Genomic DNA, 26,970 nt, shown 5'->3' on the forward strand with positions numbered 1-26,970 from the left:
TGCAGTAACGAGTGTTCTTCGAGATGTGTGTCCCCGTGGGTGCTCCACTGTAGGTGAAGGGTCGCCCTGAGCTTCAGATCGGAGCTTTCTATAGCAGTTTCCCCTGTTGAGCCACACATGCCCAAGAGGCGTCTCGAGCCCTTCCCGCCTCCTGAGGAGCGTGACTCAACCCTCTCCCTTTCAGTTCCTCGTCTCCGCCCGAGTAATTTCGACTCCGAGCAGAGGGGAGGAAGGGAGGGTCGTGGAGCACCCACGGGGACACACATCTCGAAGAACACTCGTTACTGCACAAGGTGAGTAACTCCCTTTTCTTCTTCGAGTAGTGTCCCCGTGGGTGCTCCACTGTAGGTGACTACAAAGCAGTATCCAGTATATGGTTGGAGGGAGCCGGAGTCAATGTTTGGCAGTGGTGGAGAGCACTGCCGTGGCAACTGCTGAGTCACTCTTAAGTTGTGGAAGAATGGCGTAATGTTTAGCAAAGGTATGATCTGAGGACCATGTCGCTGCCCGGTAAATGTCTCTTAAGGGGACATTGCTCAGAAAGGCTGTGGAGGCAGCCGTGGCTCGAGTAGAGTGTGCTCATGGTGGGCATATCAGCGGTCTATTGCCCAGAGAGTGGCACTTAATTATGCATGTCGATATCCACTTTGAGATTCGTTGAGATGATATCGGTGTGCCTTTGGATCGTTCAGCAATGGAGATAAAAAGTCTTTCAGATTTACGGAATGGTTTTGTTCTTTCTAGGAAGAAGGCCAGAGCCCTCCGGATGTCCAGAGTGTGCAGGCTGGCGTCTGTCTGCGAAGAGTGCGGTTTTGGGAAAAAGGTAGGTAACACGATCGGTTCGTTAATATGGAATTCTGTACCGATCTTTGGCAAAAACGTGGGGTGGGGTCTAAGTATGACCCTATCCTTTGTGAAAATTGTGTAAGGAGGTTCTGACATTAACGCTCCGAGTTCGCTCACCCTCCTGACTGAGGTGATGGCTAAGAGGAAACAGACCTTCATAAAAAGGAAAGGAAGTGGCACTGTTGCCAGTGGCTCAAAGGGAGGTCTGGTGAGGCAGTTCAAAACAAGATTTAGGTCCCATAAAGGGGGTGGAGTCCTATGTGGTGGGTACACATTCTGGAGTCCCTTGAGGAATCTTTTTGTAATAGGGTGGTTAAAAACGGAGAATCCATCTACTGGTGTATGAAATGCTGCTATTGCAGAGAGGTGTACTCTTAGGGAGGAGATAGAGAGTCCTGATGCTTTAAGATCCAGAATGTAATCTAGAATGGTATCTAATGGAGAGGCACGGGGCTCCACTTTGGGTCGCTGACACCATTTCTGTTGGTAAGTTTTACGAGTAGATTGTCTCCTGCTCTGGAGAAGGATGTCCTTTACTCGCTGGGAGCAGCGATCTTCTACCTCTGAGAACCAGAGAGAAGCCAAGCCTGAAGATGCAGGGTATTGAGTTGTGGGTGCAATATCTTGCCGTTGTCCTGAGATAGTAGGTCTATCCGGTACGGTAGCGGGTAGGGAGGCTGGACCGCTAGCCTGTGAAGATATGGGTACCAGGTTTGTCGAGGCCATGATGGCGCAATCAGGATGACTAGGGCTTTGTCTCTCAGGATCTTGCGCAGGACTCTCGGGATGAGCGGTATGGGAGGAAAGGCGTAGTGTAGGGAGGCTGTCCAATTGATCAGGAAGGCATCTCCCAGAGAGTGTTTGCCAAGTCCCGCACGTGAGCAGAATAGGGGACATTTGGTGTTCTGGGCAGAAGCAAAGAGGTCTATCGATGGCCATCCCCACTGGTGGAAAATTGAGTTTGTCACCTCTGTATGCAACTCCCATTCGTGGTTCAAGGCGAAGTTTCGGCTGAGTGAGTCCGCTTTGATGTTGTTCACTCCGGGCAAGTAGGACGCTATGAGGGTGACTTGGTTGCGGATACACGAGTTCCACAGGCGAATAGCCTCCGCGCATAAAGACCGGGAGCGGGCTGAACCCTGTCTGTTTATGTAGAACATTGTGCAGATGTTGTCCATTAGGATGCGGACTGTGTGATTGGCGATGTCGGAGGCAAAGTGTGCACAGGCATTCCTTACTGCCCTCAGTTCGAGGAGATTGATATGTAAGTGTGTCTCGTTTGGGGACCATCTGCCTTGAGCTACATGGTCGTTCATATGTGCCCTCCAGCCTAGCAGGGAAGCATCTGTGGTGATTTGGATAGTGGGTTCGGTTTGTTGGAATGGAACCCCTGTCAAAAGATTGTTTGGCACTGTCCACCATCGTAAGGATCCCAGCACGTCTGGTGGGATATTAACCGTCTTGTTTCGAGGGTGCCGTGATGGGATATAAACGGTTGCGATCCACAGTTGAAAACATCGAAAGTGCAGGCGAGCATGGTGGACTACATAGGTGGTGGAAGCCATGTGCCCCATTAGTCAGAGGCATGTAAGTACCGTGGTGGTCGGAACTGTAAGCATCCCGTTTATAATTTCTTGCATAGTTGCAAAACGTTGTTGAGGTAGGTATGCCCGGGCTGTCACTGAGTCCAGGCGTGCGCCAATGAACTCTATGTCTTGAACCGGATACAGTGTTGACTTGTCTTGGTTGATTAGAAGGCCTAGACGACTGAGGAGGGTCATGGTCATCTGTATCATAGAGGCTGTTTCGGCGTACGAGGATCCCTTTAGAAGACAGTCGTCTAGATAGGGAAATATGATGACATTTTGTCGTCTGAGATACGCCGTCACGACCGCCAGTACCTTCGAAAATACCCTCGGGGCTGATGAGAGGCCGAAGGGAAGAACCCTGTACTGGAAGTGGTCTGGTCCCAACATGAAGCGCAGGTAACATCTGTGGGAGGGGTAGATGGTTATATGGACATAGGCATCTTGGAGGTCGAGGGCTGCAAACCAGTCCCCTTGATCTAGCGCAGGAATGATCGTGGAGAGTGTGACCATCTTGAAATGCTGTTTCTTGAGAAATTTGTTCAGTTTGCGGAGGTCCAATATAGGTCTCCAACCCCCTGTTCGTTTTTCGGTTAAGAAATAGTTCGAGTAAAACCCTCTCCCGTGGAACGCTCGGGGTACCCTTTCTACTGCTCCGATGAGGAGGAGTCGATCGATTTCTTGTTTCAAAAGGGTCTCGTGAGAGTGGTCCCTGAAGAGGGACGGGATGGGGGAAAAGGTAGGGGGGATAGAGGTGAAAGGGATGGTGTATCCCACTCGAATGATTTCCAAAACCCAGCGGTCCGATGTTATGGATTCCCATTGAGGAAGGAATGGGTGCAAACGATGGGTGAACAGATGGCCATGATGGAGTCGTGGTAGATCGTAAGAAGGTGTCGCAGGCCCTCGACCAAATCTTCAAATTTGCTGTTTAGATGGTTGGATAGTTGGTGGGCGGGCCTGGTTGTGGCGTCTTCTGGGACCTCGTTGCCTTGGTCTAGTGTCTTCATAGGGCCTCTGTGGTCTATTGTATTGCCCATATCGGTATCGGTTGTATGAGTTATATGGGGTGAATCGTCCACGTCTATAGGGCTGCGTGTACATGTCCAACGTGCGGAGTGTGGACTTGGAATTTTTGCTGTTATGGAGTATTTCATCCATAGTAGCTGCAAATAGCTTGTGCTTGTCGAATAGCAGATCTTCTACTTTAGGCTGGAGATCGCGGGGAACTCCTGATGACTGGAGCCAAGAGGTTCTACGCATGACCACCGCTGTAGCTGTAATTCGGGCTGCGGTGTCAGCAACATCCATTGCGGTTTGGAGAGCAGTGCGGGCGATCATATGGCCCTCATGAACTATTGTTTTCAAGATGGATCTTTTAGACTCAGGGAGATGTGGTATCAGCTCTCCCAGTTTCGAGTAATTGTCAAAGTCATGGTTTGCTAAAAGAGCAGAGTAGTTCGATATTCTGAGTTGTAGGGTAGAAGAGGAGTATACCTTCTTGCCAAAGAAGTCCAACTTTTTGTGGTCCTTGTCTGCGTTACCCAACTTGTATTGTGGAAGCTTTGCACGTTGTTGTGCTGAGTCTACGACTAATGAGTTAGGTTGTGGGTGTGTGAAGAGAAAGTCGTTATCTTTTGATGGGACAAAGTACTTCCTATCGATTCTTTTATTCGTTGGTTGAATGGATACAGGTGTTTTCCAGAGGTCTTCCGAGGTCTCCATTATTGCCTCGTCTATAGGGAGGGCAATCTTGCTATGTAATGTGGGATGGAGATTTTTTAGCAACTGGTATTGTTTCCTCTGGACCTCTTGCAGGGAAACATTCTGGCTTGTTGCAACCCTCCTGAATAGATCTTGGAACTGTTTTAGGTCATCAATTGGTGCCGAATCTGATGGAACTACGGCTTCATCTGATTGTGTTTCGGGAGCATCAGAATGTGTAACATTTATTGAGTGACTGTCTGATTCATTGTCAGAGATTCGGTCCACCTCCTCATCCGAAAGAATTGCTGGAGGTAGTGACTGCGGCCGAGATAAGTTTCTCCGGGATGGAGTGGAGTGAGTTGGGGAGCGTTGTCCACGTGACTCCCAGTGTTCCCAGGGTCCCCATTGTGGATAAGGTGGGGGTGGGTAAGGCCAGTACGGGTGCCATGGGTTCTGTTGTGGTGGAGCTCCATAATGATAAAAACGAGACCGCCTAGGTGATGCGTGCCTCGAGGAATAAGCCGTGTGGTGATCATCCTCAGGAAGGGGAGCGTCTCGGCCGGATAAGATTGGTGTAGACCTGGGAGGGGATAACCCTGATGGGGACTTCCCAGGTGAGTAAGATGTGGAAGGCAGACACCGGTCATAAAGGCTGCTGTGTGAGTGAGTTTCTCGCTGAGGCTGCTCCACAGCAGTGTCATCTGGCTGCCTGTCTGTTTGCGCTGGCAGCGTTAGTGCAGCATCATGCTGCTTATCTAAAGGTGGTGCCGGGCGCTTGGGAGGCTGTGACTCACTCTGCTGCGGTGCCGTGGCTTTATTCGGCACTGCAGCTTTAAGCTGTGCTGCGACTTTCGGCGCCGCGGAAGCCTGTGGAGTTGAAAGCAGTGCCGCCGTTTGAAGCGGCACCGCGGTCTGCTTCGGCACTGGCTTTTCTTGCTGTGCCGGCAGTTTGGAGCGCTCCCGGGGCCGCTCAGCCGTAGCGTGCCCCGATGCCGGTGCGGAGTGGGAGGATCGCCCCGACGCCTTTGTGGCGGGCGTCCTCCCGGTCTGGTGTGCCTCTCCTCCATGTTTTGGAGAGGAGGAGGCTGGTAAGGAGCGGGATGGTGAGGGTCTACCCCTCGGCTCGCTCCTGGAGAGTGGGGGAGGCTCTTGTTGCGTTCCCGCCTGTTCCGCGGCGGGCTGTAAGGCTCTCTCAAACAAAATCATTCTCAGGCGGAGCTCTCGGTCTTTCCTGGCTCTTGCCGTGAGTGAATTACACTGAGTGCAGCTGTGCGGAGAGTGAGATTCCCCCAAACAGCGAATGCACTTTGAGTGTCCATCTGAAGCCGGCATAGGGTCCCGGCATTGGTCGCATTTTTTAAAGCCTGAGGAGGCGGACATGGCCGGTTCTCTCCTCTTTAATCTTGTTTTATGTATTTGAGTGTTACTGCTGTTGTCGTCAGTGTCCGTGTTGGTTTTTTTTTTTATAAATCTCTTCTTTCTTCTCTGTATTGGAGAGCTGTGAGGTCTCCGGTACCTCAGAGTCCCGGTTTAAGATGGTTCAAGCCCCCCCGGGGGGGGGGGGGTTAGGTAAGTGTATTTTCCTTATTACTAAAAATTTTTTTTTTTTTTTTTTAAAACAGGGAAAGGTAACTTGGGATATCAGTGGAAAGAACTATAACTCAACTAGGGAGAGAAAAGGTAGTCAGAGAGTCTGACAGGGAGCTCCTGTTTGCTCCATCCGCTGGCAAGGGCGGTTGAAGAGGAACTGAAAGGGAGGGGGTTGAGTCACGCTCCTCAGGAGGCGGGAAGGGCTCGAGACGCCTCCTGGGCATGTGTGGCTCAACAGGGGAAACTGCTATAGAATGCTCCGATCTGAGGCTCAGGGCGACCCTTCACCTACAGTGGAGCACCCACAGGGACACTACTCGAAGAAGAAGCATGCTTTCATTGTGGATCCCCACAACACCTTGCAAGCTACACAAGATGTCCTGCAAAAATAGCTCAGTGCAATCACTGCAAAAAGGTTAGGCATTTTGCTAAGGTATGCTGCAGTAGCCTGGTCCAATCAACAGGTGCATGCAGTTACAATACCAGATGTTACTGTGCTGAGTGTGGACAAAAATCACCACTGCACATATTCCAGAACAGATAAGGTGAACTGTAAATATTTCTGCCACATCTTCAGGCAAATCACCTCCTATTCAACTAATGTTGGACACTGGCTCAGCAGTATCTATACTACTTGATTCCATCTATTTGTATTACTTCAAAGATGTGCCTCTTACTGAACCCAAACTTCACTTGGTGTGCTATTTAAAAAAAAACCAAATTCCAGTACATGGCTGCCTGACAGCAACAGTGATTATGGACAATGTAGAACTCTGCAATTACACAAAAGGTACTCCTATCCTTGGCAGAGATTTATTGGCTGCTTTAAACCTCAGGGTAGTTAATGGACAAATTGATCTTCCTCAGCAAAGCACTCTTGCAGTAAACACACCAGTTTTAGCTGGGACCCAAGACCAAGTTGAGGAGAAACTTGGCTGTGCTTATGGGTTTGTGCACAAAGTAAAAATGCGATATAACATGATGCCTGTAAGACAGAAGTTACAGCACTTAAACAGCTTCACTGACAGAAAATGGTAAGTTCTTCTGAAACTTGTACAAAAGGATATTATTGAAGAGACACTCATCGGAATGGGTTTCACCTATAGTGGTGACACAGCAGGAGGATAGAGGCATTTGCCTGTGTGTGGACTTAAGGGAACCAAATAAAGCTATTGTGATTGACAGCCACCCTCTGCCTCCCACAGAAGTAGTATTTGCAGAACTCCGTGGAGCAAAGATGTTTTCTACTCTTGATTTGCAGAGTGCATACCACCAAGTTATGTTGCATGAAGACAGCAGACCTCACAGCATTTATTACACAGGGGACTATTTCATTTTAAATGTGTTCCATGTGGTCTTGCATCTGCCCTCACTGCCTTCCAAAAATAATGTTGTCATTGATTCTGAAGAATCAACATGAAATTCAGTGCTATCAGGATGATATTATTGTGTTTGGAAATACTTCTGAGGAGCATGAGAATAACCTGCAGTCTGTACTAAACTGCATCAGCACAGCAGTCCTCAAGCTCAACTTGTCTAAATTTGCATTTAGACAAACAGAACTCTCCTTTCTGGGGCATGCAGTTTCACCAGCTGGACTAAAACCTGATCCAGATCATATCCTAGCAATTTTAAAGGCTCCTCCTCCAACAGGTTAGCAAACCTTACATTCCTTCTTGGGTGCAAAATTTATTCTGAATTATGCTTCTGTCATTGAACCATTATGAGAATTACTATGGAGAAGTTCAACCTTGGTGTGGACAATGGATGCACAAGCTAGTTTGGAAACTGTGAAAGACTTGATTGTACATAGTCCAGTACTTGCACTATTCAGTCCTATATTGCCTACAATTGTGGCTACGGATGCTTCTGATTATGGACTTGGGGCTGTCCTCACACAACTTCATGAGGACAACATGGAGAGGACTCTTGCGTTTGCTTCAAGCAGGGCCGGGGCGCCAACCTATGGGTGCCTGACGGCAGCTGTAATAAGGGGTGCTGTGCGCCCCTTATAGCTGCCATCAGGCGCCGGGCACCCGGCTCCTGGATCACGGGCTGCAGCAGCTCCCAGCAGCCATCCTGCAGCAGCTGCCCGGCATGGGGGCTGCATTAACCCCCACAGCGACAGCCAGCAGCGCCCTTCTCCCCACGGCCGCGGGGCCCTGCACAGCCAGGCTCAGGCCACCTCAGGCAGCCCTCAGCTATGCACCAGTGGCAGTAGCTGGGCCGGTCACGTGCGTCCTGCCACCGCCAGATCCACGCACACTCCCCCACATGCCGGGCGGGGGTGGGACTGCGCATGTGCGTTCCCCCAACCTGGGGCATAATTCAACTGTCTGCTCAGGGCACCGGAATGGCTTGGTCCGGCCCTGGCTTCAAGGACAACGGGTGATGCGGAGAGAAAATATTCTACAGTTGGAAAAGGAGCACTTGTTTGTGTCTGGGCTACTGAAAAATGGAGCACTTACCTGTGGGGCTGCACATTCAAGTTGTGCACAGACTACAGCCCTTTGACAACATTGCTAACCAAGAAAGGACTAAGAAGAGCAGGAAATCGTATTGTTAGATGGTTTGCAAGACTACTCTCTTTCAATTATGAACTGGAATATAAGCCTGGAAACCAAAATGTGATAGCTGATTGCTTGTAATGAGTGCAACTACTTCATCCTCTTCCTCCATCTGGGGACGACAAAGGCAGGCAAGAAAGGCACTCTTACTGCAGTTACAAGAGCAATTCCAAGCTGCTTATTGAACAAAAGCTTTGGGAATTCCCTACAGATGGCCCACTAACCCTATTAACCTTGACCCAGTTTTGTTGCCTTATTTTAGGGTTCAGGATGAACTTTCTTTGCTTGATGGCTGTGCATGGAGGCACACACGTGACCGGCCCAGCTACTGCCACTGGTGCATAGCTGAGGGCTGCCTGAGGTGGCCTGAGCCTGGCTGTGCAGGGCCCCGCGGCCGTGGGGAGAAGGGCGCTGCTGGCTGGCGCTGCAGGGGTTAATGCAGCCCCCGCCCTGGAGCTAATTGTTCCAGAAGAATTACAGTCAAAACTCATACACCTGGCACACAATACTCATCAAGGGATTGTCAGAACCAAACAATGACTACACGATCTTTATTGGCTTCCCATCCCCCTAGCTTCTGGGGAGGTGGGCTACCTATACCAAGAGAAGAACCCTTCCCATCAGCATAGGTAGTGTCATGTAGACGTGTCCTTAGGTGCCTAGGCTCCCTATGTGGCAAATGGTGAGTGATAAGCACCTTTGAATGTCATTCACAAAAGACAACAAGGTAGGTGGGTAGACACCTAAATCAGGCAGTGGGAATTACCCTCAAGAGGGATGTGTGCTAAGCCCTGCCCTGTTCCACCGTTGGAGCAAGATTTAAGAGGCTGGGGTCTGTACTGGGGTCACCAATGGCTGGATAGTAACTGGACGTGGGAAGGATGTGGGACACAGCTAAAGAAGTGTCCCAGAGACTGTTTTTACACTTTGAGCCACCAAGTCATTCCTATTTTTCCCTTCTTTCTGGCTCAGTGACTACTGCACTGTTCATAAACACTCACAGCCATTGGGTCAGAGCAAGAGACAGAGGAATGAATCTTTGGCCCAGTATGTAAAGCAACTGCTCAGGAGTGGCTTGTTCAAATCTTTTCTTCCCCTGCATGACAGAAGGGAGAACTGAACCTGGGTTTCATACAGTGTGCTCTAACCTATGGGCTAAAAGTTAAGGTGGGCAGCAGCATCATCACTTCCTTCTGGTTCTGAATGGGACCTAATCCGGTAGGCGGGCGGGCGGGCACACACACCCCACCCAGGAGAAAATTGCATTCGGGCTAAGGATCACTGAGGCACAAGTGCGAGGTAAACATCTGGATGCCTGGAGCGATGCAGCAGTGCTTACGCTCAGAGGCTGGAACTTAGGTGCCTAGGGAACTTTTTACTCCCAAAACAGGGGACAAGTGATTTCAGGTGCCTACCAGATTCAGCGGGAGTTTTCTGGATCCCACAGAAGCTGTTGGCACTCCTGCTCAAGCTAAACTATCAATGGTCTCTTCATAGCTTTCAAGGTCAGAACTAGTGAGGAAGGTTGCCATAGAACAGAATATTAAGTATCCTGATTTAAGCACTATAGAACAGATCAGAGTTTTGCCCAGAAAAAAATAAATGTAGACTTTGGCCATTAGTCCCCTTTAACTGGAGAAATTGTTGTTTTCAGATTGTAGAGTCTGAAAGGCATATAGTAGTAGAATTTACAAATCCTTGCCAATATTTACACTAAAATGGAATGTAGGGCAGGCGCTGGAAGACACAATGAAGAGAATGGATGGAAAAAACAATTTAACAGTGTAGCAATAGCTACATGCATAAGAGCGAGTAAACTGATACTAGCAATATGGGACTGAATTGTAAGCTCTTGGTGGCAAACATGGTATTTATTTGTACAATGCTGAGTACAGTCATGGCACAATTTATACTATCCCTTGGGGACATTAAATATGAGCAACATTTTAGCCCTCACCTAAAAGGTGAAGCATGAGAAGAACCAACCTTTTTGGAAGGATGTGTCAGGATATTGGGATCACACCTGCCTTTGTCACTATTCCCATGATTTGTGGTCATTTTGGAAATTAATACATTGGACAAAAAGTATAACAATATTAATCTGAACATTTGTGAAAAGCAAGCATCTAACCCTGTTATATAAACTAACATAATAGGGACTGTACCATGGAAAGGGGCCATTTAGAGTTTGGCCTATTCTTACTGTTCTTCTGAACTACAAGGCTTTTTTTCTTTGTTATTTTATTAACTTGGGCATCAAACAGATTACTGGACTGTGTATTTAAACAAGTTGCACAAGAGCCTAAAGCTCTCTGGAGTTATACACTTGAAAGAATTTTCAAATCTTATAAACAATTTAGAAAACAAAGAATACTTACTTTTACATATTACTCTCAACAGACTTTTGAGGATTTCTCTGTCCCCAGGCCTTTGCTCTCTGGTCAGAGAAATTGATTTCTCTTTTCCACCCCCATATATAAGATTTGAAGATATACTAGAGAGGAAGGAGGGTCACTAAGGATATGTCTACACAGTAGCACGTACCTCGAAATAAGCTACGCAATTTGAGCTACGTAAATGGCATATCTTATTTCATAATTCGGCACTGTCTACACAGCACTAATTTCAAGATAAATCGTTATTCTGGCATCTTCCTTAATCCTCATGCAAGGAGGTTTACAGGAAGCTGGAACAAGCCCCTTATTTCAAATGTATTTTGAAGTAACGGACGTGCTGTTAAGATGCACAGAACTCTATTTCAGGATAACAGTCATTATCCTGAAATAGCGCTGCTGCGTGGACATACCCTAAAAGACTCCAGATACCTCCATGCAATGTCCTACTCTACCATAGGCTCCCTATTATTTTGAGCAAGTGACAAACCCAAATCCTGAAAAGGTATTTAGGTATTAAATTATGCCTGTGAGAAATTGAGCCTTAGTCTCTCTATGCCTGTTTCCCCACTGATGAAAGTGGACTAGAACTTCCACTTCCCAGATGTGTTGTGAGGATACATATAGTAAAAACTGCATGTCACTGAGACACCACAGTAATGAGAGCCAGGTAAAGACTACACAGATTGACAGTCTGGCTTATGGGTTTATTGGTCTCACTACGTTAGTATCATTGACAATAGCAAATCTGTTTGTCCTCTCACCTTTTGGGCTTTTCTATCTAGAAAACTAAAGTTTAATGCAATTCAAAATCCCATCACACTGCCTGTGATTTTATTTAAACATGGCACTGTGGGCGAGATATCGGATAATAATGCCATTGTGAGAGTCCACCAGAAGGGAGGAATTTATTCTCACAGGGTCCCTATGCAGAGATCCAGCCAGTTGTACCACTTAAAATTCCCTCTGCAAGATCTTATTTTAAGGCTTGCACAGCGTATAGGCCTTGTGTAGGTTCTGCAAATGAGTGATCTTCACCCTAAAATAAGAACAAAATACAAATCCTAGGGCCTGATCCAATCCCCACTGCAGCTCTGCATTTAAAGGATATTAGAAAGAAGGCAGGCAGCCCGCCTAAGTTCCAGCTCATCCCAGGTCCTAGAGTTCAGACCGCCCCCCTGGACTCAGAGGGCTCTAGTCACAGCAGAAGAGAAGAGCTGGTTCTAGGACTTCTCTATTTGGCAGTGGTTTGGCTTGCTGGATGAGTCCAGATTAGACATAAAGTATAAAATTTTAATAGCCATTGGAACGACTTACCAAAAGTTGTGGAAATTTAAAAAACAAGATTGGACGTTTTGCTAAAATATAGGATTTAGTTTAACAGGCATTAGTTCAGGAAAATCCTACGGCCTGGCCTAGGCAGGTGGTCAGACTAGATGATCAGAGTGGTCTTTTCTTGCCTTATAATCAATGAATATCATAAGAAAACAGCAAAATTTGATTTTCTTGTCTTTCCTTCTAAAGTCTCTCTTCCTGGCTGAAGAGATCACCACCACCCCAATCTCCCAGGCTCTCATAATTCTATTGTATGACTCATCACTCTCTCTCCAATCACATTCAGGCTAGTGCCAAATCCCACTTTTTCCATGGATATGGAAAATATGCTTGTCCATGTTTGGGTTGTCTCCATTTTACTTGTGCAAGTTGGTGGATTCCTAATTCTCATATCATGGTCATCCAATTTAACCCAAAATACTGACTAAAAATCATTTCTCACCCATGACACTTCTTTCTTCATATGCCTTCAGTGACTCTCTCCCCTTCCACATCAGGCTTAAGCCTCCAGTCCTTGAAGAGTCTGTGCACCTCAATCTTTATCTTTCTCCCTATTATATTCATACCACACAACCCTCCTCTATCCCAGCACCCTTTTTATCCACCACCCATGTCTCTTTGGGCATTTGTCCAGTGCCCCATTGCTTGGAATTTACTAATGGCCTTTGGTGATCATCCTCTCTCATTCAAATCCCTTTTAAAAACCTCACTTCTTCAATGATACCCACCAAGATGAATTCATGTTGATCTGTAGATAGTGGAGTATTGTATCTTTTTATTAAAGAATTTATCAATAAGCATAGCTCCAAGACTTGATTTGGACAGGGGAGAAAAGTCATAGTATTCTTACAGGCTTATTCTACAAGCCAGGAACAATGACCATTAAATCATCATTAGGTTTCTGAGTTAACAGCTCACTGAAATGAAGGGAGCCACTTCCAGAACTAGTGTTTCAGGTTCTATGCAGACTCAGGCAAACAGTTCTGCATTGTTTTGTACCAGGTTTGTTTTGAAGGTGGCCTTTGCTGCTATGAGAGCAAGAGACTTTGGGTTTGATTTTAAATGAAAGCAGAAACTCTGAAGAACAAGATAGCATCCTCAAAAAAGTGTTGTATTGCTGATCTGTCCCAGTTCAAGCCCTGTATTGCTCTAGTGAGGTCATTGAAGCTATACCAAATTTACACCAGCAGGGGATCTGAACCATAATTCATGGGGCCCCCTGTCCACTGATCATCCAGGACATTTTGAATCTGAATGGTTTTCTCTATTTAGATTGTTTCTTACAATGTCTTTAGCTGATAGTATAATTATGGGGCTGATATAGTATAATTATGAGGCTGATATAAAAAGAGATAAGATAGTGTTGTTGGCTAACTTAATAAAAAAAATGCAGTTATCTGCAGTGTTCTGTAGCTATATTGCCTGACTTATTGCCACTCAGTGTGATACTTGCAGTCATCAACCTTCTGAGAGGGAAGTCACCATCATTTCCTGCCTTCATTTTGTATCGCTTTCTAGCTGGTCCTTCTCTGGAGATTTATTGTATCTTCTTGCCAAATTCTGACAAATTGTGATGTGCTAATCGCTGCCTCCATGTTGTCTCTGGCACTGGAGTTTGTCTCCTCCGGTTTCTTTTCAGACTTGTTCTCAATTTCCAGCTTCAGACCAAGGTGTATTAGTTCAAGCAAAAAGAATCATTTGGGAGTTTAAGAATACTTCCCTAATAGACTGGTTGATAAATGATTAAAATAGTTCAAAAATGTTAATGAAAATGTTTAATATTTGAAATAAAAGGTTTTTCTACCAGCACTCTGGTTTATCATATCCTTACAACTAAAGATCTTTCTTTTTCTGACCCTTAAGTTGAATATTGAGCCCTCATTATGCAAATGGATCTGGTAATAGCATAAAAATGCTTCCTACTACTATTCAGGAACTGGGCCAAAACTATATTATAAATCCCAAGCCTCTTTCTGCCTACACCACAAATACCAACATGTAAATGTGATTAGTCCTACTTCGATCATCAGATGTTTTAGGGAGCCTTTCCATGCACTGGAGAGTCTTAATGACACGCAGAAGTGGTTTTGTTATTTATCCCTGACGTTAAACTCTATGAAGCAAGGGAACAGGCCTCTTGTTTGGAAATATGCCCCCCACTCTCCTCTTCTGAAGTCACTTAAGACAGAAGAGACTGAAGTGTTTCCCCACATTAGAAGGTAATATTTCAGAAATGCTGCCTTAGCCATGCCATTGTACAGTCCACTTTAAAAATAAAATAAAAAAATAAAAAAAACCTGTATTTGCCTGCCAATTCCCTCCTAACCTACCACAAAGTGGCTCTGGATCCAGAAATGTTTTATACAGGAGTAGCAGCCATTATGAAAAAAGTCTTGACATTTGTGCCTGTTTTACCTCAGTTATGGAAACTGATCCAATTCAGACTTATTTCAGAATACAGGCAGTCCCTGAGTTACGCGGATCCGACTTATGTCGGATCCGCAGTTACAAACGGGGTTTGCTCCGTCTCCCTGGAGACCAGCAGACCAGAGAGACGGGGAGCAAAGCCTCTGAGGACGCCGGCAGCGGGACAGCCACGGTGCGTCTGGGCTGTCTGCTGCCCGCGTGCTCCGCGGTGCGTCTCGGTCCGCCGCCCGCATCTCCCTGGTCTACTGGGGGGGGGCGCGCAGCTAGTACGTTCCCCCCCCCCCCCCCCCCAGCAGACCAGGCTTTTCTCCGGACACCTGTGGCAGAGCAGCTGGGGCGCTGCCTTGGTCCCGCAGCACCGCTCTGGGCGCTACTGGACCAACCCAGCAGCACCCCAGCTGCTCTGCCTCAGGCGTCCGAGTCAGCCACTGCTGAAACTGACCAGCGCTGACTACAGGAAGCCCGAGACAGAGTTGCTCTTCCCCGGGCTTCCTGGAATCAGCCGCTGATCAGTTTCAGCAGCAGCTGACTTGGGGATGCCTGGGGTTCTTAAGTTGAATCTGTATGGAACTGGCGTCCAGATTCAGCCTGTTGAAACTGATCAGAGGCTGATTCCAGGAAGATCGGGGCAGAGCAACTCTGCCTCCGGCTTCCTGTAGTCAGCCGCTGGTCAGTTTCAGCAGCGGCTGAATCTGGATGCCAGTTCCGACTTACATACAGATTCAACTTAAGAACAAACCTACAGTCCCTATCTTGTACGTAACCCAGGGACTGCCTGTAAAAGTAATTTAAGAGCAAGGGAACAGGGTCATCAAAAGAAAGACAGATAATTTTAAAATGTTTATTTGGACATTACTTATACTTTACTACCACTAGTGATAATTCAGAAGAAAAGTGTACTGGTATAAAGTTTACATACGATAAATTAAATGGAGTAGAATCCCTTGCTTTATAATAGGAATTAATAAAAGAAAATTTATTTTCAGGGCTGCGTGTTTTCCAAACAAGGGTCTTACCTTCCAGTAACTAGATAAGATTTAAAAAAAAAAAAAAAAAAAAAAAAAAAAAGAGGGTGGGGGAAAGAACAAAACTAGTGCTGTACCCTTAAGCAAGTTACTAGTTTTTTTTGTTTTTTTGTTTTTTTGTTTTTTAAGAAACAACCTCAAGCTCTCATTTTTTCTAATTGCCTATATTAAAGAGAACAAGTTACTGCAGTGAAAAGGAATATCCACATTTAGCGCTTTTCTTCTTTGAAGAAAATGTTATCAATATTATCAGACTCAAGCAGTGGAAAGATTAAAGAATAGAGGGTTCCATTTTATTTAGATGCTTAATGGTAGACCTAAAAGCACACTTTTTTTGGCTATAGGGGTGTTCGTTATACTTTGTATGATATTATTATTATTTGAACCAGTTCTGAAGGATTGTAGTTTCAATTATAGAAAAGAAAAAAAAAAGTGTCAGGTGTTTTAGGCATGCTCCTAAGCCCATGGAAGTCGATGGGAGGCTTTCCACTGAACTTCAGTGGACTTTGATATTTTTATTGATACTGTTTGTAATCTAGGCTTTTATCCAAATAGTAGTATTAATGGATTGTTGCATTTCATACAAAAGAAAAAACATGAATTGCAAAAATGTAACTTGGATGTGTCCTCAACACATTTTTGTAAGTATATTATACCATTTGGTATTCTTTGATAGAATATTAAAAGGCAATTTATAAAGCTACAAGTAATTTATCTTACCATCATTAGTTTTAGGTAGCAAGATTTAGACACAGATATACATTACTTTTTTTTTTAAATTCGTGTATAGCAAGAGATTTCCTGTATCTAGTTTTAGGTAGCAAGATTTAGACACAGATATACATTACTTTTTTTTTAAATTAGTGTATAGCAAGAGATTTCCTGTATCTAGTTTTAGGTAGCAAGATTTAGACACAGATATATGTAACCCCTCCTGTTGGCTAGCCTAGTGTGAGGTTATTCAGCATAGGGGAAGCTTGTGACTTCTTACACCACTGTGGGGGGAGGGCTAGGCCTGAGGCTGCTTGGTGTGCTCTGCGTGCGCGCGTGCGCACCTCAGACCAGACCCACTCCAACAAATCACCAGGAACAGGCTTTATTCTGTAAAAAACATAGAACAGGAAAACAGTTCAGCAGCCCCCTTCTCTCAGCATGCAGCCTGTGTGCTGCTTCTAGCACAGTCCTTGCTGAGACCCTGCTGGGGGCAGAGGGCACATCCTGGAAGGAACCAGGAAGTTCTCCCAACATGCCGCAGTTTGTAGTCCACAACTTGTAGTTCCCAGGGCTGCTGCTGAAACACACTGGACCTTGGGCTACACCCTTCCCCCACTTAATGAAAGGGCGACCTCGTCCCTTTCCTTAATCAAAAACCTCTCAGCGTCCTGCTGCATGTCCCACAGCAGCTCTGGCTAACCCCCCAGTCTCTACTCTTCTTTCATCAGGCAGCCCTCTGTTCCAAATCGAGCCAGACAGGTGCCCTGCGCTGTCTTGTTGAGCGCCGTGGAGCTGGTGGGTTCTCTCTAGGCATCTCTTCGGTCTGGTCCCAGTCAGTCTGCCCTTCTCCGATCCAATTCAGTTCATTCAGACTCTCCTCAGTTTGGTCGGCCTCTTCTGTTACCCCCATGGTCTGGTCAGGCTCCTCCAGGTCAGAGAACTGAGAGTCTGAGTCAAAATTGTCTGGCTCTGGGGTCTCATTGCAGTGTAATCCTGACTCCCCCATGTCCCAGGTATCCCCTGTGTATGTCATCCCCCTACAGGTTCTCTTTCCTCTATAGCCCCCTGGACTATCTATAGGGCCTCTAGTAAGTTCTATTCCTGCCCCTGCCTCCAACGGGAGGCTTCCCTCATTTTCTGGCATGGCTTCCTGCATGTCTACTTCCCTGCCAACTGGTTGACTGACTCCACCAATAGGTAGAAACATGCATGGGGTAATTCGGTTACGATGCATCAGCAGTTCCCCCCCTCCTGTTTCTGGCTGCACTACATAGACAGGCAAATCCCCTTGTCTTCTAATTACAATATAGGGAGTTGATTCCCATCTGTCTCCCAGTTTGTCTCCCTTTCTTTACCTTGGCTACTAGCACCCTGTCTCCAGGAATTAATGGGGCTTCTCGTGTCTAGCGGTCATAATACTTTTTCTGGTGATGTTTGGCAGCTTCAGATGCCTGTGCAGCCTGATGGTATGCTGTCTCCAGGCATTTTCTGAGGTGGGAGACGTACTCCTCCACCTCTAACCCCTCATTTCCTCGGTGGGGGAGACCCAAAGCTAGATCTATCTTCAGCTTTGGGTGCCGGCCAAACATTAAGAAGAACGGGGAAAACCCAGTGGACTCATGACAAGTGCAGTTGTAGGCATGAGTCATGGACTCAACATAGTCCTTCCAATTTGCTTTTTGCTCTGGACACAGGGTTCCCAGCATATTCATGAGTGTCCGGTTGAACCGCTCAGTAGTCCCGTTCCCCTGGGGGTGATGGGGATCTCAAAAAGCAGAACCACGCCCTAACAGTTTCCAAAACTGGACAAGGAGATTACTTTCAAAATTCCTCCCCTGCTCTGTATGTATCCTTTCAGGGATGCCATAGTTGCAGATGAAGTGTTTCCACATCACCTTGGCCACAGTAGATGCCCGTTGGTCACGAGTAGGATATGCCTGAGCATAGCGACTAAAGTGGTCAGTAACCACAAGGATATTCTCGATGCCCCCTCGGGATGGTTCCAGGGTGAGAAAGTCAATACATACTAGCTCCATGGGCCTACTGGTATGGATGGAGATAAGTGGAACTCTGTTTCCAGAGATGCCTCTCTTTCTTAGGCAGCACCTTTTGCAGGAAAGGCACCACTTCTGGATGGTGGACTGCATGCCTGGCCAATAACAGCAAGTGCGGATAAGGTCCACTGTACGGTCAATGCCCATGTGTCCCATGTCTGTGTGCAGAGCTTCAAACACTTCTCTCTGGAGTTTCTCTGGTAGCACAACTTGTTGGATCTGTCCCTCTCCTGGGATTGTTGTTCTCCTGTAAAGGATCCCTTCTACCAGCTGCAATCGTTTCCATTGGTTCAGTAATATCTTCACTGGTGTTACTTCCTTCCGCCTCTCCCGGGCACTGGGTGTCCGCTGTCTGGGCAGGTAGGATCTTACTCGAGAGATTACTGCATCCTTTTCCTGTAGCCTCCTCAGTTCTTCCTTAGGCAGGCCTGGGATTAACTCTATGCCTGGCCAATGGAGTGGCTCAGCTCCACCTGTTGCTCTCCCTTGGCCATCACCCTGGGTTGCTATGGAAGACACATTGCATCCGGCATTCAGAACAGTAGCCACCTCCTCCCAGGGTAGTCGAGACAGACCATCAGTGTTGGCATTGCTTCTCCCAGGCCGGTACTTTATGTCAAAGTTAAACTCTGCCAGCTTTGCCACCCACCTTTGACTAGTTGCATCCAACCTAGCGGAAGTAGTGACATAGGTCAGTGGATTGTTGTCAGTTAGCACTGTGAATTGGTGTCCTAGAAGATAGTCTCTAAATTTATCTGCAGCTGCCCATTTTAATGCCAAAAACTCTAGTTTATGGGCAGGATAATTTTTTTCTGAGGCAGTTAAGCGCCTGCTGGCATAAGCTATGACTCTCTCCTTTCCTAACTGAACCAGTGCCGGTACAACTCCTAGACCCTCCGTAGATGCATCTGTCTGGAGAATGAATGGTGAACTGTAGTCAGCATAACCTAATATTGGTGCAGTTGTCAGCTTTGTTTTCAGCTCTGTAAAAGCCTGGTCACATTCCTTTGTCCAAACAAAACTTGGTATCTTAATAGGACCCCTCTTATTCCTCCTTCTAGTCTGGGTGCCCCCGCCAGTTAGTCTGAATAATGGGGCTGCCAATTTGGAGTAGCCTTTGATGTATCTTCTGTAGTAGCCAGTGAACCCAAGAAACTGTAACACTTCCTTCCTGTTAGCGGGGATCCTCCAGTCTCTCACCTGCTGAACTTTATCTGGATCTGTTGCAATGCCTTGGGCAGATACTATGTGCCCAAGATATCGTACCTTTTCTCGTAGCAGATGACATTTTCTGGGCTTTAGCTTGAGCTTGTGTTGGCGGAGTCTGTCAAAAACCATCTCCAAGCACTGCAGATGCTCCTCAAAAGTACTGGAGAACACTATGACATTATCGAGATAAATCAATACTGCTGAGAAGTTTAGATCACTCAAAACATGTGTCATCAACCTCTGGAATGTAGCTGGTGCGTTCTGTAGACCGAAGGGCATACTATTACATTCAAACAGTCCCATGGGGGTGATAAATGCAGTTTTGGGTTTATCGTCTTCTGCCATTTCTACCTGCCAATATCCTGAAGTAAGATCTAGTGTAGAGTAATATCTGGCTCCTCCTAAGGCATCCAGAGCTTCTTCCATACGGGGCAGAGGAAATGCATCCCGAGTGGTTTTAGCATTCAGCTGTCTGTAGTCAATGCACACTCTCATAGAGCCATCTTTCTTCCTTGCCACCACCATCGGTGAAGCATATGGGTTTTGACTTGGTCTTATTGCGCCCACCTCTGCCATACCCTGCAAGTGCTTGCGGACCTCCTGGTACTGTGCTGGAGGTATCCTCCGGTAGGGTTGTCTAACAGGAGTAGTGTCGATCAGGGGTATCCCATGCTTGACTGTGAAGGTACACCCCAAGTCAAGATCATTTTTAGAGAATACATCTGCGTTCCGCTTCAACAGTTCTTCCAACATCTTCAGTTGAGCTGGGTCCTGCACAGCTACCTGACTCGGGTCTACTTCTGGCACCTCGGCATTGGCTTGTGCCTCTTCTCTCAGTGCTTGCCCTGGAGAGTAGTTTAAGCTGCTGCTCACACTAGCCATGCTGTAGACTACTGATGCTGTAGCTAGATGCTGGTTCCTCCCTATTATTGCTGTTGTTTGTCCTACATTCTGCAGGTAAACATAAGCCTTCCCGTGTTCAACATCTACTATACCTTCCTCCACCCTCAAATTCCCTGGCAGGTGACTCTTAGCATCAGGTTCAATCATAACAGTGTATGGCTCCCATCCTGCACCCCAAGGGGCCTTCACAGGTACCGTTTTTCCTTCTCCAGCTCTCAACAAGATGGGTTGCTTGCCAGTGTATCTCAAGGATGGTCTCTCTTGGCCAGAGATTACTTGCTTATAGGCTGCATGCCAGACTGGTGACTTCTCTTTCAGGCAATCTGGGAATTGGTTGCCCAATTGGTTGCCCAATTGGTTGGCTAAATCCTGCCAGCTGGAATGTATGACATTTGTCCCCAACAACACAGGGACTCCCTGTCGGTACTTCGTTCCAGGCACCAGAAGGGCAGGGACTCCTTTGTAGGTTTGCCCAAGGAAAGATAAATCTAATTTGATAGCTCCTAGATGAGAGACTGCTTGGCCACCAGCACCCTCTATCAGGAGATCTACAGGTGTGGGATGTGACTTGCCCAGGGTAGGGTGATTTCTCCAGAAATCCTCTGTGATGGTTGTGACCTGCGACCCTGAATCAATTAGAGCCTTGCACAGAATACCATTCACTTCCACAATTTCCTTGGTCAAGGGCCCCACCAGGCTGGGAGGCCAGCTGGCAGATGGTCGGGTACACTGGGACGTTGTGCACACTGATGCTATTGGGGAACTTCTCACCAACTCTGTGCCCTTCACTTGCCCCTCAGTGTCAGGCTTTAGCAGTTTAAAGAGGAGGGAGCCTGAGAGAGTTGATGGCAGCCACGGGCTATGTGGCCTTCTTGTCCACAACGGTGGCATACAAAATGGCCTCTGGTGACACAGGCACTGTTGTCAGGGGTACTTCCCTCACTTTCCCATCTAGAATTTTGAGGTGCTGCCCTCATTGCTACACCTTGCTGCAATACCTGTGCCTCCAGCTGTCCCATTCTCACATGGCTCTGTTTCTGGAGGGCAGTCAGTTCCTGGACTAGTCCAGTTAGGCCCTTCATTGTCTCCAGCATTGCCTGATGCGGGGTACTGCTGGGTGGAGGTACCTCAGGGGCAGCCTGCACAGCAGCCTGCACAGCATCATCTGACGGGGCAGCTTGTTGCAGGCTATTTATCCTCTGGGCTGGCCCATGTATTCTACCCTCTACATTCCTCTCCCGGGCCAACTGACACAGTTCTTCTTGCAACTGTCGGAATGTCATGTAGCGAGGCTGCATAGGTGCCAACCTGTTCCACACATCTCGGTCCCAGATGCCCCGCATGAACTGTTGTGTCAGTTTATAGTCCCGATCAGGGAAGGATCAGCCCTGTTGGAGCTTCTCCTCTACTACCCACAGTAAGGCTTCTAACTCGATGGCATAAGCCGAGGCTGTTTCTCTAGGGCGTTGGCATCGCTCATAAAAGTCTGCCAAGGAGTCCAATGATAAATGACAGTCACTGTATTCTGCACTAAGCTCTTCAGCAGCTCGGGCTGGAAACTGCTCCTGAGGCGGCAGATTAAGGACTAATTTACGGGCTCCCCCACTTAGGTATCTGACAAGGGTGGGGAACTTCAGAGGCTCAGGAATGCCAGTGGCTGCTAGCAGATACTCTATATCTTTTATCCAGTCCTCAATGTCTACTCTGCAATCTGTACCACCACTGAAAACAGGCACCCCACGGATTTGGTGCTGTGCAGGGAGATATGGCACTGCTATGCTCTTCCCTAAGGTTTCCCCTCTAACAGCTATATCCTTAGCCACAGGGATCTCTAGGCCACGACACCCATTAGGGGTCTCTACTTTCACTGGCACCAACCCCGGGTCATACCAATCCCCCTGGGCTCCAAACTGTGAGTTCATGCTGTCCTGGTGTGGCAGATTCCTAACTCTCTGCAAACTAATCAAACTTCCCCTATCCGAGTCACGGCACCAGTAACTAAAAAAAAAATGTAACCCCTCCTGTTGGCTAGCCCAGTGTGAGGTTATTCAGCATAGGGGAAGCTTGTGACTTCTTACACCACTGTGGGGGGAGGGCTAGGCCTGAGGCTGCTTGGTGTGCTCTGCGTGCGCACCTCAGACCAGACCCACTCCAACAAATCACCAGGAACAGGCTTTATTCTGTAAAAAACATAGAACAGGAAAACAGTTCAGCAGCCCCCTTCTCTCAGCATGCAGCCTGTGTGCTGCTTCTAGCACAGTCCTTGCTGAGACCCTGCTGGGGGCAGAGGGCACATCCTAGAAGGAACCAGGAAGTTCTCCCAACATGCCGCAGTTTGTAGTCCACAACTTGTAGTTCCCAGGGCTGCTGCTGAAACACACTGGACCTTGGGCTACATATACACTAATTTAAAAAAAAATGTAATGTATAGCAAGAGATTTCCTGTATCATTTTCATTGGAGCGGTGTCAAAAAAAAAAAAGCAGCCAATGTGAAAAATGTGTCAAAACCAGCGTTTCCTGAAAAGGTTTTCATTTTGACATTTTCAAAACATTATTGAAGCTTTTTTTTTTTAAATAAAAAGTGTTATTTGTATATAAAATGTGAACAGTGAAACAAAACAAATACATGCACAAGATGGCAATACCATATTAAACAAGAAAATTCAGTGTTCGTTATTTGTAAAACTTGGAGAAAAAACAAAATTAATACCCCTGAACTTTTAGAGGAGATACAGAGCATAATTATTACAGTGATTAAATGAATAAGTGGGTCTAACCTTAAAGTATCGGGTACTTATATACACTAAACTGAAAAATATGCAAGAGTTGTGTTTGACCAGACTCATTTTTTCCTATTAGAGTAATTTTTTCCATTAATTCAATAGAGCGTTCACTAAGCCAGTCTGTGTATCAGAGAGGAATTGCAGATTTCCGTTTGCTCAAAGTAACTCTTAGACACTAATAGAACTGTTAATGCCAGCACATCCCCACCCATAAAATACGCAAGCTTGGTGAAGGCAACAAAGAAAGCAAAGTTTAAGAGCGCACTAGAACATGAAGTTCCACAACACATGTATTTTTGGACAGGCATAGAAGAGGTGTGAACAGGAGACATTTATATGCATACCCAACATCCACTGTGTTGCAAATCTAGCCTTTGTGGGTGGGTGTGTCTGTCCCTCAAAGGCTAGATTTGCAACACAATGGATGTTGGGTATGCATATAAATGTCTCCTGTTCACACCTCTTCTATGCCTGTCCAAAAATGCATGAAGTCCAGAATTGGGGTGGGGTGGGTGAGTGTGTGTGTGTGTGTTTGTGTGTGTGCGCGCGCGTGTGTCTGTCCCTCACCCCCCCCCCCCACCCCCCAATTCTGGACTTCACAAGTGCATGTTTTATAACATTCTCCAAAGAACCAGAGGGACAAAGAACTTTAATATAATACAAGCCAAGGTGTATGTGTGCATGATAATACCCTTCTCTCATCTTGTTTGTGTCTTTTCTATTTAGTTTGCACACTAATCAGGACAGGCAGTGTGTCTTATTAGGAGCGTGATGCCCAACACAATGGGACCCTGACTTCTCTATAGGGATGTGAACAGTTAACAGTTTAACTGGTAAGGACTGGAGCAGCCCCCTGTCTGTGACAGGCATGCAACTGCTCCAGCCCTGTGGGATCCATCACAAGCAGGGACACTGACTGGCCAGAATTGACCCTGTCCATTGGCGGGCCCAACCTGCTCCCCATCCCGCACGCAGAGACTTCTCTGGCCAGCTGAAGCAGCCCTTGTCTATAGCAGGGGGCTGCTCCATCCTGGCCTTGACAGGTGGGGGTGCCACTCCCATCCACATCCCTACTTCCTTGGAGCCCTCCAGACACTACTGTAATACAAGTGCTAATGAACAGCACTGAGTTTGTTCCTGCTACGCTAATCTACTATAGATTTGAGAGAGTTTTGCATGTCTATCCATGTGCCTGTCTGTTCAAGAACACCTCCTAATAGTATGAGCTAGTACCACCAAATTCAGTATGCAGCGTCCTTTTATCATAGTTTAAAGCAAGGTCAGGGTTTGGTTGTGCCAGGACAATGGGATGTGCCTGGAATCCATCTGCTTCTCAATATCATACAGAAGAGAGACTATCACCAGGCAGGTGAAAGGGCTGACTGGGAACATCCCTACCCTGGAGTGCCTCAGCACTGGAGTGCCCACAGGTGCCCTTTAGGGTAAACTGGGAGGGCTGAAGCGTCCCCCCCCCCCGCCCCGATTTGCACAGGAACATTGCTGGTGTTTCCCCTGTGTCAGTGAGTGACGGGATGTGCAGTTTGCAGCATTCCTCACTTTGACTGAGGAGTTCAGGGGGCAGATGAACGGCGCACTTTGTTCTCTCTCTCTGACAGGAACAGAAAGGGAAAGAACAAGGAGCCATGATACAGATTTCGGGATGGGAGGAGGGAGTCAACGGAAGTTTTGCCAGACTTTGGCTCCAGCCTGAAACCACCACAAAGCATCACAGGCAGAGGTGAGGTCTGCTCTGGCTGGGCTGCTGGTTAACTGCCGGTAGGCTAATGCTTACCGGGTACCTGGTTAACCCTTACATCCCTATTAGAAATGTTTTCTGTGGTGCATAACAGTGATCTGGTGGTCTACAATGGGGTGATTTATCATATTGGCTCAATCTCGCAAAATTAAGTGACCCTTATTTCCTCCATGGGAGTATGCACCTGTGTATAGATTTGCAAAATCAGACTAATAAAACTTACAGAATTTCTCAGAATGCAAGAAACAGAGAGAGGGGCTGACTTCCAACCAATGAGTGTTACCATAGCTTCTACTGTCCATACCAGATAGGGAGCTTCCTTGGGCTCTCCTGATAGACCTGGTGCCCACAGGCCAGAAGATTCCCATAATGCACAATAATAGTATAAAGTAAATCCAGTCACAGCTTGGGCTACTGTGCTTATTGATCATATCCATACTCTAGTGTTGGCACACCACATAGACAAGTGAGAAGAGTATATACCAAGATGTATAAAACAAGAGGCTTTGCTTTCCCTAGGCAAGTCAATTTCAAAACCAAACAAGAACTGTTCAGAAACAACTGGTATCCTTTAAGCCTAAGGATAGGAGCATGTTTTTGTTAACAGTGCAGCTTGTTAGGGGAAAAAAGGTTTTAAGAGTCTGACGTGGCTGCTATACAAAATTAGACTTATATTAAAACTGGGACAGGGGCCCAAACCAAAACTTTAGATCCAAATTTCCCTTGGGCTATGGGTGTTCTGGATCTAATTTTGTGACTTTTGACCATCTCCAGGATTAAATACCAGACGTCGCCAGATCTTCCGTCCTATACACCCCACTAAGAAAAATTACACGTAACTGTCCATATGTCCTCACCTAATACTGCCTCTAATCACTGGCAACATACATCTCTGCCATGCCCCTTGGGTGCACTCTCCTCCCCCCACCCTTCCTCCCCCAGCACTCCCAGCCTATGAACATCGCCACCCTTTGCTCCAAAAGTCAAGCGAGTTCCGCCTGCTGGACTCAAAGGACCCAAATTCTCATAAAGCAACGCTTCCCGCGGCTGCATTGGGAACCCCACTCCCCTGCCCAGGCAACTGTGGGCTGCACCGCCGGGGGCTGACTAGGCTGAGGCGCCAGAGCGCAGCCCGGTCTCCCGCTCCGCCCAGCGGGTTGGCAACTCGCTCCCCGCTGGCGGCGCCCCCCCAGCTCCGGGGCAAGACGCGGCCCCCGCAGGACGCGGTGGTGTCGCTGCTGGTCTCACGTCAAGTTCCCAGCCCGGGGCCCCAGCAAGGCGGGGGGCGCGGGGAAGGGCCCGGGGCGGGGCTTTCCCGCGCCCACCCCTCGGCGGCACCGGGTGGGGCTGGTTTTCTCGCCCGCAGCCCCTGGCCGCCCCGCGCCGGGAGAGTGCGGGGAACCTACCTCCAGGCTGCTCCCCCGCGGCGGGCGCCCGAGGCTCCTCCAGAGCCGGCCACTCCCTGCTGCTGGGAGCTGCGGTCCAAGCGCAGGCGAGAGGCGGATCCCGCGCCCGGGCACCCTTCACCGTCGCATCCCCTGCCCGCCGCTCCGGCCTCCCCCCCACGCGCGCTGGCTGGCTCTGGAGCCCACAGCCCGCTTGCCAGAAACAATAAATAACACCAGCCGGCCCAGCTCCTTAACCCAGCAGCACCTCGAGGGCGGGCGCCTGCAAACAGCCCCGCTCCCAGGCCAGTGGGCTCCCCCGCCCCGCCGCTCTTCTGCGGGGCTCAGCCTCGTTAGCGGCCAATTGGCGGCAGGTGGCAAAGGCAAACGGGATTCCCGCCCCTAATGCTGCCTTGGGGGGGGGGGAGGGGAGTCCAACAAGGTCCCAAGCTGGTTTGACTCTCCCTCACGGGGAGGGACCTCCCGTCTGGCCTGTCTTTGATGATCTTCGCTTCCTCCCTGATGAGCACTTTGGAAAATAACTGCCATGCACCAGACGCTTGAGCCAGACTCCAGAGCTGCTGGGCAGCCCGAGCCAAATTCATCCTTTGAAGTGACTACGGCAGGGGAGCGTCAGTGTTGGACTCGGCGTTGGGAACACCTTGACATATTAATCAGCCCGTTCGCCT

The 26,970-nt window shown here is 47.7% G+C and overlaps 2 protein-coding genes across 2 annotated transcripts in view; one reads left to right on the forward strand and one right to left on the reverse strand.

Moving 5' to 3' along the window:
- On the forward strand, positions 1-26,308 carry LOC149525627 (uncharacterized). Its single transcript, XM_089770017.1, has 4 exons — positions 1-293; positions 745-823; positions 24,757-24,878; positions 25,671-26,308. Exons 1-4 carry the CDS (start codon positions 118-120, stop codon positions 25,717-25,719), a joined length of 426 nt encoding a protein of 141 aa, XP_089626143.1. The 5' UTR covers positions 1-117; the 3' UTR covers positions 25,720-26,308.
- Positions 1-26,970, reverse strand: part of A4GALT (alpha 1,4-galactosyltransferase (P1PK blood group)) — a 54,960-nt gene extending 27,990 nt beyond the window's left edge. The window contains exon 1 of the mRNA XM_075899285.2: positions 26,303-26,970. The gene's annotated coding sequence lies outside the window, so the exon portion shown is untranslated. The remainder of the gene's footprint in view (positions 1-26,302) is intronic.

Source organism: Pelodiscus sinensis, chromosome 1, assembly GCF_052426305.1.
Source record: "Pelodiscus sinensis isolate ZL-2025 chromosome 1, ASM5242630v1, whole genome shotgun sequence".
NCBI classification, from domain to species: Eukaryota; Metazoa; Chordata; order Testudines; family Trionychidae; genus Pelodiscus; species Pelodiscus sinensis.

Coding starts and splice junctions, on each gene's coding strand:
- LOC149525627 (XM_089770017.1), top strand. CDS start 118: ATGCCCAAGAGGCGTCTCGAGCCCTTCCCGCCTCCTGAGGAGCGTGAC. Junction 294..744: donor AACACTCGTTACTGCACAAG/GTGAGTAACTCC, acceptor TGTTCTTTCTAG/GAAGAAGGCCAGAGCCCTCC. Junction 24,879..25,670: donor ACAAAGCATCACAGGCAGAG/GTGAGGTCTGCT, acceptor GACCATCTCCAG/GATTAAATACCAGACGTCGC.